Source organism: Pelobates fuscus, chromosome 2, assembly GCF_036172605.1.
Source record: "Pelobates fuscus isolate aPelFus1 chromosome 2, aPelFus1.pri, whole genome shotgun sequence".
Classification (NCBI taxonomy): domain Eukaryota; kingdom Metazoa; phylum Chordata; class Amphibia; order Anura; family Pelobatidae; genus Pelobates; species Pelobates fuscus.
In genome coordinates this window covers 9,185,642-9,203,485 of record NC_086318.1, presented here as the reverse complement: position 1 = coordinate 9,203,485, position 17,844 = coordinate 9,185,642, and the positions used below count along the sequence as shown (strand labels likewise).

At 43.3% G+C, this 17,844-nt stretch overlaps 1 protein-coding gene across 1 annotated transcript in view; it reads left to right on the top strand.

Annotated features, from left to right (window-relative positions):
* The window catches only part of LOC134585976 (extracellular calcium-sensing receptor-like), a 47,106-nt gene extending 45,847 nt beyond the window's left edge, over positions 1-1,259 (top strand). The window contains exon 6 of the mRNA XM_063441470.1: positions 346-1,259. Within this exon, the coding sequence (XP_063297540.1) occupies positions 346-1,259 (914 nt within the window). The remainder of the gene's footprint in view (positions 1-345) is intronic.
* Positions 1,260-17,844: the final 16,585 nt, after the last annotated feature.

Here is a 17,844-nt window from a genome sequence, read left to right as displayed (position 1 = left end):
TATGCTCCCATTTCACACCCCCTTCCTCTTTAAGACACATCAGGTTCCACACGCATTCCCCTTGGGAACCTGGGGAAAATGATGGGTCGCCACTACCATCAGCTTTAGTGGTGCATGCCCCCTATGTCACTTTGTGGGGAAGTACAAGGTATGCTAGAGTGAGACAGAGGGAAGTGGGGTCCCGAAAATACACATCCAAATAAGAATAAATCTGCTTTATGCTACTCATTTGGCACCATCTCAGGAAATAAGGAATTTTTGTATCAGACTAAGGCCCTTTAACATCTTCGGGTGTACATCATCTGTATCAAGCTGTATCCTCACATTTACATATTCTTTTTTTAGATGCAGCCAAGTGTTTGAGATGCCCAAATAATGAGTGGTCCAGTGAAGAACGAGACAGATGTGTTCCTAAGTTTGTGGAGTTTTTGTCATATGAGGAACCTTTGGGGCTTATATTGGTATCAAGCGCCATAATCTTCTCCATCACTGCATTTTTCATTCTGTTGGTCTTCATTAAGTACAGGGAAACTACAATAGTGAGAGCCACCAACAGAGAGCTGAGCTACATCCTCTTGGTGTCTCTCATACTCTGCTTCCTCTGCTGTCTGGTCTTCATCGGTCGTCCATCCATTTTTACCTGTCTCCTTCGACAAACCTTGTTCAGTATTGTGTTCTCCATCAGTATCTCCTCAGTTCTGGCTAAGACTATCATGGTGACTCTCGCATTTAAAGCCACCATCCCTAACAGTCCTTTGAAGAAATGGTTAGGGCCTAGGATCCCACGAAGTGTGGTCGGACTTTGCTCCGTGATGCAGACAGCAATCTGCTCAGCTTGGCTTCTCTGGGCTCCCCCTTTCCCAAGAATGAACACAGAATCAGGATATAATAAAGTGATATTTGAATGTCACGAGGGGCAGAACCTCTTCTTTTACGTGTCACTGGGCTTCATGGGATTCTTGGCATTGGTCAGCTTCCTGGCGGCTTTCCTAGCAAGAAACCTACCTGGCAGCTTCAACGAGGCCAAACACATCACCTTCAGCATGCTGGTGTTCTGCAGTGTCTGGCTCTCCTTCATCCCCGCCAATCTGAGCACCAGGGGAAAATACACTGTGGCAGTACAGATATTTGCCATCCTGGCTTCTACTGCTGGACTCCTGGGCTGTATCTTCGTCCCTAAATGCTATATTACACTTATGAAACCAGAGAGAAACACACAACAATACTTGGGAAGCAATAAAAGATTTGGGATTGAATGAATGAGTTCTAATTAGGCGATACTTCTCACAGGACAATGTTGTTGATCCGTACTCATAGGGAATCCACAAAAATACATCAGTAAGAAATCATAGAAAAAAATGCACATTTATTGGAAAAAAAAGAAAATACATAAAACAAGATACTAGAACAGCAGTCCTCATGTATGCCGTATTGGTCCAAGCATGTGAAAAATGGGAAAAGAAAAAGGGGGAAAAAAATAGGTTGTGAGTGAACAAGGTATAAAAAGTCCAAAACTTGAGTATAGGACCACCCGCAGCTCCTGTACAGAAGGAAGACCACCAAAGAAGCCGACCCTGAAGAAAGATTAGAGAAGCCCTGGACGCGTTTCACACCACTCTGGGTGCTTTCTCAACATCGTTCTAATAAGGTGAACTGAGAAAAAAATATAATAAAAAGCGAGTGGTGTACGGGAAGAGATAAAAGGTATAATACAGATTGAGAGTCAGTCTCTAATAGTTCAGGGAGAGCGAGCGGTGTACGGGAAGAGATAAAAGGTATAATACGGTAGTAAAATCTTATCTTTATTCCAGTCTGCTGCTGCTGGCTCTGCCCTTGATCTGCCTCCTTGACAGTCTCAGCCAATCCTATGAGGAAGCATTGTGATTGGCTAACTTCACAATGCTTCCTCATAGGATTGGCTGAGACTGTCAAGGAGGCAGATCAAGGGCAGAGCCAGCACAAGCCAAACACAGCTCTGGCCAATCAGCATCTCCTCATAGAGATGTACTGAATCAATGCATCTCTATGAGGAAAGTTCAGTGTCTGCATGCAGAGGGTGGAGACACTGAATGCCAGTTACACTGTGCAGCACTGCCCCAGGAAGCACCTCTAGCAGCCATCTGAGGAGTGGCCAATGTAAACACTGCATTTTCTCTGAAAAGAGAGTGTTTACTGCAAAAAGCCTGAAGGGACGGATTATACTCACCAGAACAAATTAAATAAGCTGTAGTTGATCTGGTGACTATAATGTCCCTTTAGTATTTTATCCAAGATAAATATATTTCCCCCCCCCCCCCCCCTGAATGCAGGGCCTACAGCTACCCATGCCTGGTGGAGTCGCACACGGTCAAAGCTGCTGCTTCTCAAATCTCAGGGATTTTAACCCAATATTTCCCAGGAAAAGAAAAAAATATAAAACGGTTCTAGTTTTTAACTCTTTAAAATATAATATATATATATAAACCCACAAGTCACCGTGTTGGGAATTTGAAACCAAGTGCAGTAGTGGACTACATCTTCTATTCAGCGAGATTCTCCAAGCCTGGTGAGAGTTACAATATATATCTGAAGTAATTGCATTGTGAGACAATCACATGCTAAACAGGTTATGTGGAAGATAACTCCAGTCAACCTCACCCAACAGCTGGCTGAGCTTCATATGAAGTGTAGTTTACAATTGCTTTAAATGAACACTATACTCACCAAAATAAAGTTTGGCTTAATGGAGCAGCTTTGGTGTATAGATCATGACGATTATCTGTCATTTAAAAGTTAAATCACTTTGTTCATGAACCCTAGTCACACCTCCCTGCATGTGACTTACACAGCCTTCCTAAACATATCCTGTAAAGAGCCATCTAATGTTTTTACTTCCTTTATTGCAAATTATGTTTATTTGTTATCTCCTGCTCTGTTAATAGCTTGCTAGACCCTGCAGGAGGCTCCTGTGTGTCATTAAAGTTCAATTTACAGAGCAGGAGAGAAAAACTTTTAAAGTAAGTTACATGTGATTGAAAGTGAAACCATTTTGTTTTCATGCAGGCTGTGTCAGTCACAGTCAGGAGGAGGTAAGGCTACGGCTGCATAAACAGAAACAAAAGTGATTTAACTCCTAAATGGCAGATAATTGAACAGTGAGACTGCAGGGGCATGATCTATACACCAAAACTGCTTTATTAACTCGTTAAGGACCCCGGACGTACTAGGTATGTCTGACAAAAACGGTCCTTAAGAACCTAGTACATCCCCGGCATTCCTTATTGGGATCAGTGTTGATCCCAGTCTGGGGGGACTGCCTGACAGCCCAAACAGTCCCCCCTGGCAAATTAGGCCCCCGCGGGACATGTGATCACTCTGAAATAGCCATCCATGCATCTACCTGCAGGCGGACTGCCTGAACTGACTAATAAATAAAATAAATATGTATATGTATATATATATATATATATATATATATATATATATATATATATATATATATATATATGAGAAATATATACATATAATCTCAGAATACTCTTGCGACCCGTTTTTTGCTCTAAGTCTAAAGGGTAATCCAGACGTGGACCCCTTGCTCACGGTGCCTAGAGAGATATCAGCTATGCCTCACTGATGATGCCTAACAAGGCTGAAACGATCGTCAAAAATTGTTGTCCGTCCTCAGCACTCTCTTGCGACTTGTTTTTTGCTCTAGTTACTAAGACTGCCTGATGGGAAGGGGGAGGATCTATTTATACCAGTTTCAGAGTTCTATTTCCTGTCCTTTCTGCCGTGAGGGGAGGAGCTAACCCATGAGTAAATGCTGCCATGAATAATGTCCAACAAGGCTGAAACGATCGTCTGGGGTTGCTGTGTCTCTCGTGCAGAGAGAACTTGCTGGCATTTCGGATCTGGACTGCACGTATGGGTGGGACCAGTCTGATATGCTTCAGATATGTTCTCTCTGTAATGGCACAAGATGAGCTAAAACCAGCTTGAGTTCTGAGCGGGGACCCACCGAAGGGCAGGCTATTTCAGCTGCTGTCCGTTCTCAGAATACTCTTGCGACCAGTTTTTTGCTCTCCATAAGTCTAAAGGGTAATCCAGACGTGGACCCCTTGCTCACGGTGCCTAGAGAGATATCAGCTATGCCTCACTGATGATGCATAACAAGGCTGAAACGATCGTCTGGGGTTGCTGTGTCTCTCGTGCAGAGAGAACTTGCTGGCATTTCGGATCTGAACTGCACGTATGGGTGGGACCAGTCTGATATGCTTCAGATATGTTCTCTCTGTAATGGCACAAGATGAGCTAAAACCAGCTTGAGTTCTGAGCGGGGACCCACCGAAGGGCAGGCTATTTCAGCTGCTGTCCGTTCTCAGAATACTCTTGCGACCAGTTTTTTGCTCTATATAATGTCATACTAAGTGTATTTTTGTATTAATTAATGCATATATTAATATAGAAATACACTTAAAATTAAATTACACACGCATATATATATATATATATATAATAACTATATAAATTGTATATTATAAAATATAAATAACTAAATGTAAAAATTAAAAATAATATATTTTTTAAAATTTTGATCAAAATACACTTAGAATGAAATTATATATATATATGTATAAAAAAAATATGAAATATATATATAATTACATAAATAATTTAATAAATATACACGTAGACTTCAAATATATAAATATGTATGTAAAAAACTCCCCTTTTCAAGTGAGTTGCCACATAGAAACATAGAATGTGACGGCAGATAAGAACCATTCGGCCCATCTAGTCTGCCCAGTTTTCTAAATACTTTCATTAGTCCCTGGCCTTATCTTATAGTTAGGATAGCCTTATGCCTATCCCACGCATGCTTAAACTCCTTTACTGTGTTAACCTCTACCACTTCAGCTGGAAGGCTATTCCATGCATCCACTACCCTCTCAGTAAAGTAATACTTCCTGATATTATTTTTAAACCTTTGTCCCTCTAATTTTAGACTATGTCCTCTGGTTGTGGTAGTTCTTTTAAATATAGTCTCCTCCTTTACTGTGTTGATTCCCTTTATGTATTTAAATGTTTCTATCATATCCCCCCTGTCTCGTCTTTCCACCAAGCTATACATGTTAAGATCCTTTAACCTTTCCTGGTAAGTTTTATCCTGCAATCCATGAACCAGTTTAGTAGCCCTTCTTTGAACTCTCTCTAAGGTATCAATATCCTTCTGAAGATATGGTCTCCAGTACTGTGTACAGTACTCCAAGTGAGGTCTCACCAGTGTTCTGTACAATGGCATGAGCACTTCCCTCTTTCTACTGCTAATACCTCTCCCTATACAACCAAGCATTATGCTAGCATTTCCTGCTGCTCTATTACATTGTCTGCCTACCTTTAAGTCCTCAGAAATAATCACCCCTAAATCCCTTTCCTCGGATGTTGAGGTTAGGACTCTATCAAATATTCTGTACTCTGCCCTTGGATTTTTACGTCCAAGATGCATTATCTTGCACTTATCCACATTAAATGACAGTTGCCACAACTCTGACCATTTTTCTAGTTTACCTAAATCATTTGCCATTTGGCTTATCCCTCCTGGAACATCAACCCTGTTACATATCTTAGTATCATCCGCAAAAAGACACACCTTACCATCAAGACCTTCTGCAATATCACTAATAAAAATATTAAAGAGAATGGGTCCAAGTACAGATCCCTGAGGTACCCCACTGGTGACAAGCCCAAGCTTCGAATATACTCCATTGACTACAACCCTCTGTTGCCTGTCACTCAGCCACTGCCTTACCCATTCAACAATATTGGAATCCAAACTCAAAGATTGCAGTTTATTGATAAGCCTTCTATGTGCAACAGTGTCAAAAGCCTTACTGAAATCTAGGTAAGCAATGTCTACTGCACCACCCTGATCTATAATTTTAGTTACCCAATCAAAAAAAATCAATAAGATTAGTTTGGCATGATCTCCCTGAAGTAAACCCATGTTGTCTCTGATCTTGAAATCCATGTGTTTTTAGATGTTCAACAATCCTATCCTTTAACATGGTTTCCATCACTTTCCCCACTACTGAAGTAAGGCTTACTGGCCTATAGTTGCCCGACTCCTCCCTATTACCTTTCTTGTGAATGGGCACAACATTCGCTAACTTCCAATCTTCTGGGACTACTCCTGTTATCAATGATTGGTTAAATAAATCTGTTAATGGTTTTGCTAGTACACCACTAAGCTCTTTTAATAGCTTTGGGTGTATTCCATCAGGTCCCATTGACTTATTTGTCTTTACTTTTGACAGTTGAAATAGAACCTCTTCCTCTGTAAACTCACGTGTAATAAATGACTCATTTATCCTTTTTTTTTAACAGAGGTCCCTTTCCTTCATTTTCAGCTGTAAATACCGAACAAAAATATTCATTGAGGCAGTCAGCTAGACCTTTATCCTCATCTACATACCTTCCTTCTTTTGTTTTTAATCTAACTAATCCTTGTTTTACTTTTCTTTTCTCATTTATGTATCTAAAAAAAAGTTTTGTCCCCCTTTTTTACTGACTGTGCTATTTTCTCTTCTGTGTGTGATTTGGAAGCTCTTATAACTTGCTTAGCCTCTTTCTGCCTAATCTTATAGGTAATTCTGTCTTCCTCACTCTGGGTTTTTTTATAATTACTAAATGCTAACTTTTTGTTTTTTACTATTTTGGCCACATCTGCGGAGTACCACAGTAGTTTCTTGAATTTTCTGCTTTTACTGACAAGCCTAATGCAATTTTCTGTTGCCTTCAGTAGTGCAGCTTTTAAATAATCCCATTTCTTTTGGACTCCATTTAAGTTGCTCCAGTCTGATAATGACTCCTTTACACATATTCTAATTTTAGAAAAGTCTGTTTTTCTAAAGTCTAAAACTTTTGTTTTTGTGTGGTGTGACTCAGTCACTGTTCTTATATTAAACCACACTGACTGATGATCACTGGATCCTAAACTTTCACCTACAGTAATATCTGATACCAAATCTCCATTTGTTAACACGAAATCTAGTATGGCCTCTTTACGAGTTGGCTCCTCAACGACTTGTTTTAGAGACAATCCCAGTAGGGAGTTTAGAATATGTGTGCTTCTGGCACAAGTAGCTATTTTTGTTTTCCAATTCACATCAGGAAGATTAAAGCCACCCATGGTGATAACTTCCCCCTTTATTGTCATTTTAGCTATTCAACTAGTAGATTATCTAACTCTTCAATTTGTCCTGGGGGCCTATAAATCACACCTACACGAATTACTGTGTGATTACCAAATTCTAACGTAACCCAAATGGACTCTATGTTCGTCTCACTAACCTTTATTAGGCTAGATTTTATGCTATCCTTCACATACAGGGCCACCCCTCCCCCTTTCTTGCCTTCCCTGTCTTTTCTATATAAAGAGTACCCTGGTATTGCTATGTCCCAGTCATTTTTTTCATTATACCATGTCTCAGTAACAGCGACTAAATCTACACTATCAGTTGCCATTATTGCCACAAGTTCATGGATCTTATTCCCTAAACTGCGAGCATTTGTAGACATGACTCTAAGCTTATCATTTTTTAACACACTTGCTACAGGCACCTTCTGTCCTTGTTTTGGGGGACAATTGGATTGATGTTTTATCACCCTTTTGCACCCCCCTCCTAGTTTAAATACATCTTAGCAAAACCTCTGAACTGCTCACTGAGAACATTTGTTCCCTTTTGAGAAAGATGCAAACCATCTTTTTTGTACAGTTTATTTCCATTCCAAACAGAGCTACCATGAGCAATAAAGCCAAATCCTTGCTCCCGACACCATTCACCAAGCCACAAGTTAAAGTCCCTAATACGCATCCGCCTGTCATTCTGAGTGTTATGCACAGGCAGAACTTCAGAGAATGACAGTGTGGAAGCAACCTGCCGTATATCATTGGCAAAAACACTAAAAACTTCCTTAACCTCTGAAACCTCATTGCAAGCCAAGTCATTTGTTCCTAAATGGACAAGTACATCCAATTCCCCTTCCTGCTTTGCTTGCTTAACAATATTACAGATACGTCTCCTGTCTCTGTGAGCAGTAGCTCCGGGAAGACACCTCACAAGACCACCATTGTCCATCTCCACACCTCTTATGATGGAATCCCCCAACAACAACTGCTTTCTATTAGGCCTCACAATAGTCTTCAAGCCTCTCTGCACAACACCACTAGCCTCAGTGCCTCTCTGCACAACACCACTGGCCTCAATGCCTCTCTGCACAACACCACTAGCCTCAGTGCCTCTCTGCACAACACCACTAGCCTCAGTGCCTCTCTGCACAACACCACTAGCCTCAGTGCCTCTCTGCACAACACCACTAGCCTCAGTGCCTCTCTGCACAACACCACTAGCCTCAGTGCCTCTCTGCACAACACCACTAGCCTCAGTGCCTCTCTGCACAACACCACTAGCCTCAGTGCCTCTCTGCACAACACCACTAGCCTCAGTGCCTCTCTGCACAACACCACTAGCCTCAGTGCCTCTCTGCACAACACCACTAGCCTCAGTGCCTCTCTGCACAACACCACTAGCCTCAGTGCCTGTCTCCATGACACCATTACACTCTGAAAGTGCAGAAAATGAATTATGTAGAACAACAGACTGTGCAATATGCCTTTTATCCACAACTCTAAGTCTACCAGATCCTACAGTAATCCATCTGCCATTCCTAGTATGTCTCTGTGGCAGTGGCTTTGCAGCAGTTCCAGCCTGAGTTTGTTTACCAGATAATTTACAAATCTCAGACTTCAAAAATACAATCTCCTGCCGCAAGATAGAGAACTGTCTACAGAACTGTCTACAGCCACGAGTTTCTGGAGGAGCCTGCTTGCCAGCCTTCTGCCCACAAACTATGGACCTTGTAAAAATTGATATAAAAATCTCCGTTCGGTTATTTGGACTATATGGTTCGGGAACCGAACAGCCGCACGAACTGGAGACGACCCTGGAGCTTGTTAAGCCTAATTGCTACTTTGTAACAATTTCCACCTCAGTGTTCTAAGTGTTCGTCTGGGTGGCCGCAATTCCTATGGACGGCCACGAGGTGGCAGCCATCTTGTTCGCATGAACGCAGTCAGCGGTGTTTGGTCATCGTATCCATTGAACTATTTTCAGATACTGAAACTCCCGAACACCGCTGGACTTCCATGATTGTCTGTGTTCGGTTTGACAACACTTACAAAGACACTCTTTGGTGGAAACGTTCTCACGAATAAGGGGAACAAGCTCCAGGGTAAGACTATTGACTATGTTCGGTAGTTTGTTCGGTTTTTTTTTGTAAATATACTTTTTATTAGTTTTTCATTCAACAATGAACCGTGTGGCTCGCAGGCCTCAATTCACATGTATTCATTTGACTTATGGTTAGAGCAAGTTAAGATTGTGCATATATATGTTTGGACTCGCAGGCCCACAAGTATTATGGACACGCAGGTCCCTTATATTTTATTTACAGGAGTGTAACCCCGTGTATCCCGACCTTTGAGCTGGGTCCCTATCTGCCTTTTCCTGTCCCGGGATCTCTCTGGCTTTCTTGCATTGGTGGTCTATTGGAAGTTAGCCCTCCCTAACTGTCCTCTGTCTCTTTCTCCAGGCTCCCGTACCCCGTGATCGCCTGGTGTTTGTTCATTTTTTTAACTACCGAACTAGGCCGACAGCAAGCCATGATTCTCTGGAACGGTTTTGGGCATGCGACCATGCGTGCGGTTGGTCAAATAAATGACTTCCAGGAAATTCCTGAACCCCTGAACTGATCTGGGTGATTTTTGGATATGTTGGTCACCCAGGTCAGGGCTATCAGGGGATGATTTGTGGGGTTTTATGTTTTTTTAGGGTGTTTGGGAAAAAGTATGTTGTTTTTTTTGTGTGTGTGCTTGGAGATAATTGGATTAGATTAGTACAGTTCCTGATCCAATTATCTCCCAAGCACAGAGGAGGGATGATCTGATTTTGTATGGGGGTGTCCTGGACCGAAGAGCCAATGTCATCATGTGTATGTTTTTACTGTGGTCTACTCTCAGGTACAGGGGGGAGTGCCCCTTGCATGGAGACCTGCATATAAGGCCAGTTGTGGCTGCCAATAAAGGTATTCCAACTTGTACTCCCAGAACTATGTGTCGTCTGGTTAATGGGAGAGGAAAGGGCTAATCACTCTTTCAGTGTGAAGGATTCGACGGAGAATGTCCTTGTAATGACTAGACCCTTGTCATCCAGTGCCTCGGGGTGTCTACAGCGAGTTCCCCATTCTGCTCCAGGAGGGAGAGGTTCCAGGACCCCAGTCAAGCCACGGCAACTGTGGGCAGAAGTACTGCGGTTTGTCACCTGTTCCAGCTAGGAAGCAGTCCTTGGCAGAGGTACCCAGCCAGGGGTACAGGGAGCTCCGTTACAATGTATATATTTAAATTCTACCTGCATATTTATGTAATATTTTAACATAATTAAGTAGTTTTATTGATTGCTATTTGAGGGACCTGCCTGACAACCCAGGCTAAAAGTCCAGAGAATTTTTATTTGCAAGCACTGAATTTAACCCAGTAACTTTCTATGACACACTAAAACCTGTACATGGTGTTACTGTTATACTCGGGAGACTTCGGTGAACAGAAATATTAGTGTTTCAAAACAGTAAAACATATCATCAATGATAGTCAGTGAAAGTGAATTTTTTTGCATTTTTCACACACAAACAGCACTTTCACTGATTGTAGCGGAGCTGCAATATTCACATCAATATCTCCGCTGATAGACTTCTACAATATCCAAGAGAAGCGTAGCTCGGCAATCCTATCCAAATTCCTCAATAACCGGACGGTACACAGCTTTGGGAGTCAACTGGTTTTTATTGAGCCACAGCTTGCTTTTATACAATTCCCCATGCAAGGGTTTCTTTAATTACATTCCAGGGGTTTTCCCCTGGTGGATCTTGTTGGGGACAGGGAACAAAGTCAAATGTCCCAGACTCCTTCTCTGTACTTGGGAGATAATTTAATTGAAAAATTGTCCTTACTCAATTATCTCCCAAGTACAAACGACGGCCACCCATCCGACCATTTAGAATCTTGTGGTTTCTCGGTGTAAATATAATCAATTGGGGGCACACGACTCCCCTCGGTGGTCTCACTGTTCGGTAGTTGGTTGGACTGGTGAACAATATGTCTTTAATCTGTTCGGGAATCCCAAATTGTCAAACCAACTCAGACTTGCATACAAATAAGTGGCTAGTTTTGCCACACTGATGATATCATTGTTGTGATATGTTTTATTGTTTTGAAACACTAATATTTGTGTTCAGCAAAATCTCCCGAGTATAACAGTACCGCCCCATGTACAGGATTCATAGTGTTTTTGAAAGTTATAGAGTCAAATATAAGACTTTATTTTCTGTTTTTTCACATTGAAATTTGCCAGATTGGTTATGTTGCCTTTGAAACCGTATGGAAGCCCAGGAATGAGAATTAACAGCATGATGACATACCATTTGTAAAAGACAACCCAAGGTATTGCAAATGGGGTAGGTTCAGTATTTTTTTTTTGTAGCCACTTAGTCACAAACAGTGGCCAAAGTTAGCGTTGATAATAGTTTTTTGCATTTTTAGCACACAAATATAAATGCTAAATTTGGCCAGTGTTTGTGACTAAGTGGCTACTAAAAAAGACTGGGCATGCCCCATATTGAATACCAGGGGTTGTCTACTTTAAAACAAATATATGTGAACAAAACCGGCATTAAACCGACCCGCGGACGCCCGCAAACGACATGGGCCGCAAATCTAAAAAGCCAAAGCCAGACAACCCACGGCAACACCAAAGCATAGGGGACATGTGGAAGCAAGCGCTCAGCGCCCAAGGCCCAAACATGGCCACCTACGACGGCTACAGCTTGGAAGTGTCCGATGACTTCACTACAGAGGGGGAGATGGAGCATCCACTCGCGGGGAAGCCGCCCCACCAGTCCCCCCCGAAACCAGATTCCTCACCAGTGACCGTAACGGTCATGAAAGACCTCTTGGCAGAGCTCCGGCTATCCATACAGGCCGACATGGCCCAACTGCGAACGGACCTGCAGTTCGCAGGCCGCTTAGGCACACTGGAGGCAGACTCCCAGAACACCAAGCATCACACACAACGCCGACAGCAAACGGTCCAGGACCTCAAACACCAGCACCTTACCTTTGAACAGCGCATAGCAACTTTAGAAGACCAGAGCCGTGGCAGAAACATTAAAATCCGAGGTACCCGAGTCTGAGCTCCCACACACACTGCAGAGACTGATCCAGACGATTATGCCGCCCAAGCAAGCCAAGATGGTTCCCTTTAGACCACATGTTTCGCCCACCACGAGCAGCCAAGGCCCCGCAAACAGCTCCACGGGACCTCCTGGTGCGTTTTCAAAACCACGGAGACAAGAGGGCAATAATGCAGGCCACCCGTAACCACTCAACATACCCATTTGAAAGCATGCAGCTATCCTTCTACGCGGATCTATCGGGATCCACTCTGGCATGGCGGCGCACGCTCCAACCCTTTACAACCCTCCTACGCCAGCATCAGATCAGCTATCACTGGAGAGGTTCGCGCACGCTACTAATCAATCACGGGAATATGGCCCACACCATCAGAGACGTGCAAGAGGCCAATGAACTGCTGCCGACATTGGGAATCCCACCGATCCCTCATCTCCCCATGGAGTCCAGCTCCGCGCAGGCACAAGGCTCCACCTGGAACCCCGCAACAGTGGTCCCATTTGTACCCAGACGAGCCGCGATAGCAACCAAAACCTGAGGCAACCCAAAAATTATCTGGCCTACCAGCCACCATACCTCAGCAACACTAATTGCTATATCTGCTTAACTTGAAAACCTGTTGAACCTTTAATCGTTAATTGTTTGATTTGTTTTAAGCATATTTCTTTGCAGCTTTTAGCTATTGAACACTAGTACATGTAGCCATGGGCACTCTATGGCCACCCACATATAGCTCCCTTGAGACACCCCCCCCCCCTCTCCCCAGGGTAATAGGGGCCATTTTGACGACGGCAGATGGGGACACCAGACCACTCACTAGCGCTCCACACTGGGAGGATTGGAAATATCACACGTGAACCGACCCTATAGCACACACAGGCACTACGACCCCACATTATGAAACATAGCAAGACCTATCCCAACGTAGCATGGCCCCAGCGTAAGAAGATACACTACAACCACCCGGCTCGAAACCTCCATCCCTGGTCACCTAAGCCCATACAGATAACTGGTACCCCCACATCAGCTATGCCAGCTTAATTCTCACTACGCTATAGTTATATTTCAAGAGCATGTAATTATCATAATGTTTTCCTAGCATATGCCACACGATCTCTAACTTTGTTGAAATTACTGCCATCTCTAGCTTATCTCAACACATAAACAAAAAATTTGCACCTTTTTATGCAATGTCACTGTGATAATCTTGTTACCCAATTTTTGAGTGCTGTTGTGGCACTTTCTTTATGCCTGTAACCGCCTTTGCACAACAAAAATAAAGAATTAAAAAAAATATATATATATATGTACATGTGAGGTGTGATTCAGAGATTTATGACAAATAACAGTGTTACAATGTCACTATTGATCAATTTTAAAAATATATATTTTGAAACAGCAATGTCCTACTTGTACTTACAGCCCTATAACTTGCACAAAAAAAAAAAAAAAAAAAAGATAAGAACATGCTAAAATTGGGTATTTCTAAACTCAGGACAAAATTTAGAAACTATTTAGCACGGGGTTTTTTTTTAGCGGTTGTAGATGCGCAACAGATTTTGAGGACCAAAGTTAGAAAAAAAAAGTGCGTTTTTAAAATAAATGTCATATTTTATAAACAAAGCTAAAAACAAACAGCAGAAAGGTAAGAAAATTGGAAAACAGGCTGGTCACTAAGGGACTAAGCTAAAGTTGTTTTGGTGACTATAGTGTCCTTTTAATATAGCAAAACAACATTTTAAAGGGACACTATAGTCACCTGAACAACTACAGCTTAATGTATTTGTTCAGGTGAGATCCATAGCTCCCTGCAGGCAATCTAATGTAAACACTGTATTTTCAGAGAAAATACAGTGTTTACATTGATTGATAGGAATACCTCCAATGGCCGTCACTCAGACGGCCACCAGAGGGACTTCCTATCATGCAGGGCCCTAAAATATAAAATACGTCTGACGTGTGCAGGAGAGAGAAGGCACTGTGTGCGCGCGCCTTCTCTCTCTAGCCTGTCAGTCAGGTCAGCTCGCGGCCGCGCACACCGCGCGAATGCGCGGTAGTGCACTCGGTACTTCAGAGGGCGGCATGAATGCCGCCCTCTGAAGTATGTGCGCATGTGTGGCGAAGCCGCGCATGCGCACAAGGGATCAATGACGCTTCCAAATGGAAGCGTCTGATTGCTCCCTGCTCGCGCCCGCCTATTTCGTCATTTTGACGAAATAGGGGGCGCGGCTTCACGAGGCTCCCGGCGCTGGAACCAGGTGAGTAAAACTGCTTGGCTGGAGAGTCCCTTTAATGGACACAAACATAATAAAATAATGATCGAATAAATAGTGCACATAGCGTTTCCAATTAATAGTCAGGGGGACAGAGAGCCAAAAAGGTGTGATATAAATGGAGCTCCATTGGATCCAAGCAGGATCACATTGCTGGGCTGTGTGTTGATATTCGAACAACCGGTATCACACGTGTTTATTTATGAGAGGGAGTTGTATAAACAAAAAGCTGCAAAGGTCAGCATGGTGGAGCCCATATACCCAGGACTTGCTGCAGAGTACTCCCATAGCATACATTATAGTCACCTGAACAACTCAGCTTAATGAGGTTGTTCAGGTGAGAACTATAGAACTATAGCTCCCTGCAGCCTCTCTCATGTAAACACTTTATTTTCTGAGAAAATACAGTGTTTACATTGAAAGCTAGGAACACCTCCAGTTGCAGTCACTCAGAGTGAACCAGAGGGACTTAGGAGTTGATAGAGGCATAATATGCCTCCATCCACTCAGATCTGCTGTCAGCAGAGCACAGGGCAGCACTGTGCACAGCATCCTGTGATTCAGTATCTCCTCCCTCTGCACCTGAACTTTGCTCATAGAGATTTATTGATTCAATTCATATCTATAAAGAGATGCTGATTGGCCAGGGCTGTGTTTGAATCATGCTGGCTCTGCCTCTTTGTCAGTCTCAGCTAATCCTATGGGGAAGCACTGTAATTGGTTTAGGCTATCACATGTCAGCAGACTGCTTGTTTTTCTGAGTCTAACATCATGCAGAGTTACAGCTTCTGGCTTGAATACAGTAAGATTTTTTTACTATATTTATGGAGGCATGAGAGGCCCAGGGCGGCTAGATGGTCGTGTTAACACCAAAGGGTCAGGAATACATGTTTGTGTTCCTGACCCTATAGTGATCCTTTAAGTTTACAAAATGCAATATGCAAAAATACAAATACCCTATTTTACTGCATAATGGGCGCGGATTTTATGTTTAATTCCTGTTACAAAGACCCATCTTGTTGTTATATTTTGCCTCTCCTCATTTAAACCCTGTTACCAGCATTCAGCTCACACGAACGGATTACACGAACTGTTATAAAGACTCATACGTCGGTACAGACGATGGAACACCCGGTCTTTGGCGTGTGCCGCCACTTCACCCCGTCACCCCTCGAAGTACCGAATGGCCGACCACCCGACAAGTGGAGTGTGCTGCTCATTAACCGCACAAGGCGTTGCTGTCTGCGGTTAACCACAAGCTAATCGACGGTCCCAGGGGACCCTCCATTTGTGCACAATTCCCCGAAGGGAAACTACCGAAAGACTCACGAATGGGGGACCACCTATGTTTTGGCGTGTGGCATCGATTAGAACGTTCATTGAGTGGTTGACCGCAGGTTAAGTACCCCTTCCGGGCCGTCTCCATTCGTGTCCCGAGCGGCCGGGACAACCAGACTGGTTGCGGGGATTCGTATGACTATCTACCCGACCTCCGCTCCATAAGTACAGAGTGGAGGGCCCGCTGCCCATTGACTGACCTCAAAACATGGCCGCTATCGAGGTCTTACAATCCAACTACCGAACAAGACTTTATATCGCGGAAATCTCCCGTTCTGTTCGTGGGATCTGGGCGCAATTCGTACAATTGATGCATCCAGATCTGAGCTACCGAACGATTCGTGGAATGGACTATATGTTGTTAATAATGCCTAAGTTATATATTTTTATTCTGTTTGCTGGACTACAATAAAGCATGGTCTTTTGGGCGCTTGGAGATAATTAGATTGTATAACTGTTGGCCTCATTATCTCCAAGCTGGGCGGGTACTAATTTGAAAAATACAATGTCTTGTGATTGGTTGACTCGTTGCATTGTACCTGTATCCCACCAGGTCCATAGGGGGGCTGTCCCTGAGGACTTGCATAAATTGCCATGCTTGTGTGCCAGTAAAGTCTGTTTGTTTTTACCCTCAACTCGCAGCCTCGACTCGTGTTGTAGGGATCCGGGAATCCTAGCGTTACTATAGCTAGTGGGAGATTCTACATTTACAGGTTTCTACCGATTGAAGCATCATTCGACTCTCTGACTTCGGGAACTAGGACAACAAGCGATCCAACCTCCTGCTAGACCGGAGGCAATCGTAACAATTTCTTTCCTTAAAAATGAGGGTGTAACCATTATGCGGTGTGCGACCATTATGTGACACTATTTTTTGCGATATATGTTACCATTATGCAAAGCTCTGTTTTTTTGTTGTTTTTTTTTTTAAACAGTTGCAGATAACATTTTTCTCAACTGTGATACATAAATAAAATGCACTTGCAGTAACTGGAGAGTCGGTAAGATTAATTAACACATTATGCGAAAACAGAACTGGCCAAGTTCTACAACTCGTTTAGAGATATCTCCTGTTGGAAAAGTCAGAGTATATTTATTGCTCGTACACTTTGCCCAGGTTACTGTATTCTGAGTGCACATGGAGTTACACAGCAAGCTCCTGTAATCACACAGTAAACCCCATACACAAACACACAGTAATAAAACACCATTTATTGTTTGTCATTGTTTAGAATATTACAGTTTAATGCATTGTTAGTGTTAAAGGGATTGATGGTGTAAAAACTAGATGCCAGAACCCATAGGTAAGGAGTGTAGTGACTAGTACAGAGACGGTGGAATCTTACCCGCACCATACTTTCACTGCTCCTCGTCAAATCCAGATGGAGCCTAAACACAATCCATGCTTTTGCAGTGTTTAACAAACGCTGCCTTAAAGGACCACTCTAGTGCCAGGAAAGCATACTCGTTTTTTTGGCACTAGAGTGCCCTGAGGGTGCCCCCACCCTCAGGGAACCCCTCCCGCCCGGCTCTGGAAAGGGGAAAGGGGTAAAAACTTACCTTTTTCCAGCGCTGGGCGGAGAGATCTCCTCCTGCTCTCCTCCTGCTCTCCTCCTCCGATCCTCCTCGTCGGCTGAATGCGCACGCGCGGCAAGAGCTGCGCGCGCATTCAGCCGGTCACATAGGAAAGCATTCACAATGCTTTCCTATGGACGCTGGCGTGCTCTCACTGTGAAAATCACAGTGAGAAGCACGCAAGCGCCTCTAGCGGCTGTCAATGAGACAGCCACTAGAGGACATAGGGGGAAGGCTTAACCCATTCATAAACATAGCAGTTTCTCTGAAACTGCTATGTTTCTGAAAAAATGGGTTAACCCTAGAAGGACCTGGCACCCAGACCACTTCATTAAGCTGAAGTGGTCTGGGTGCCTAGAGTGGTCCTTTAAAGTACTA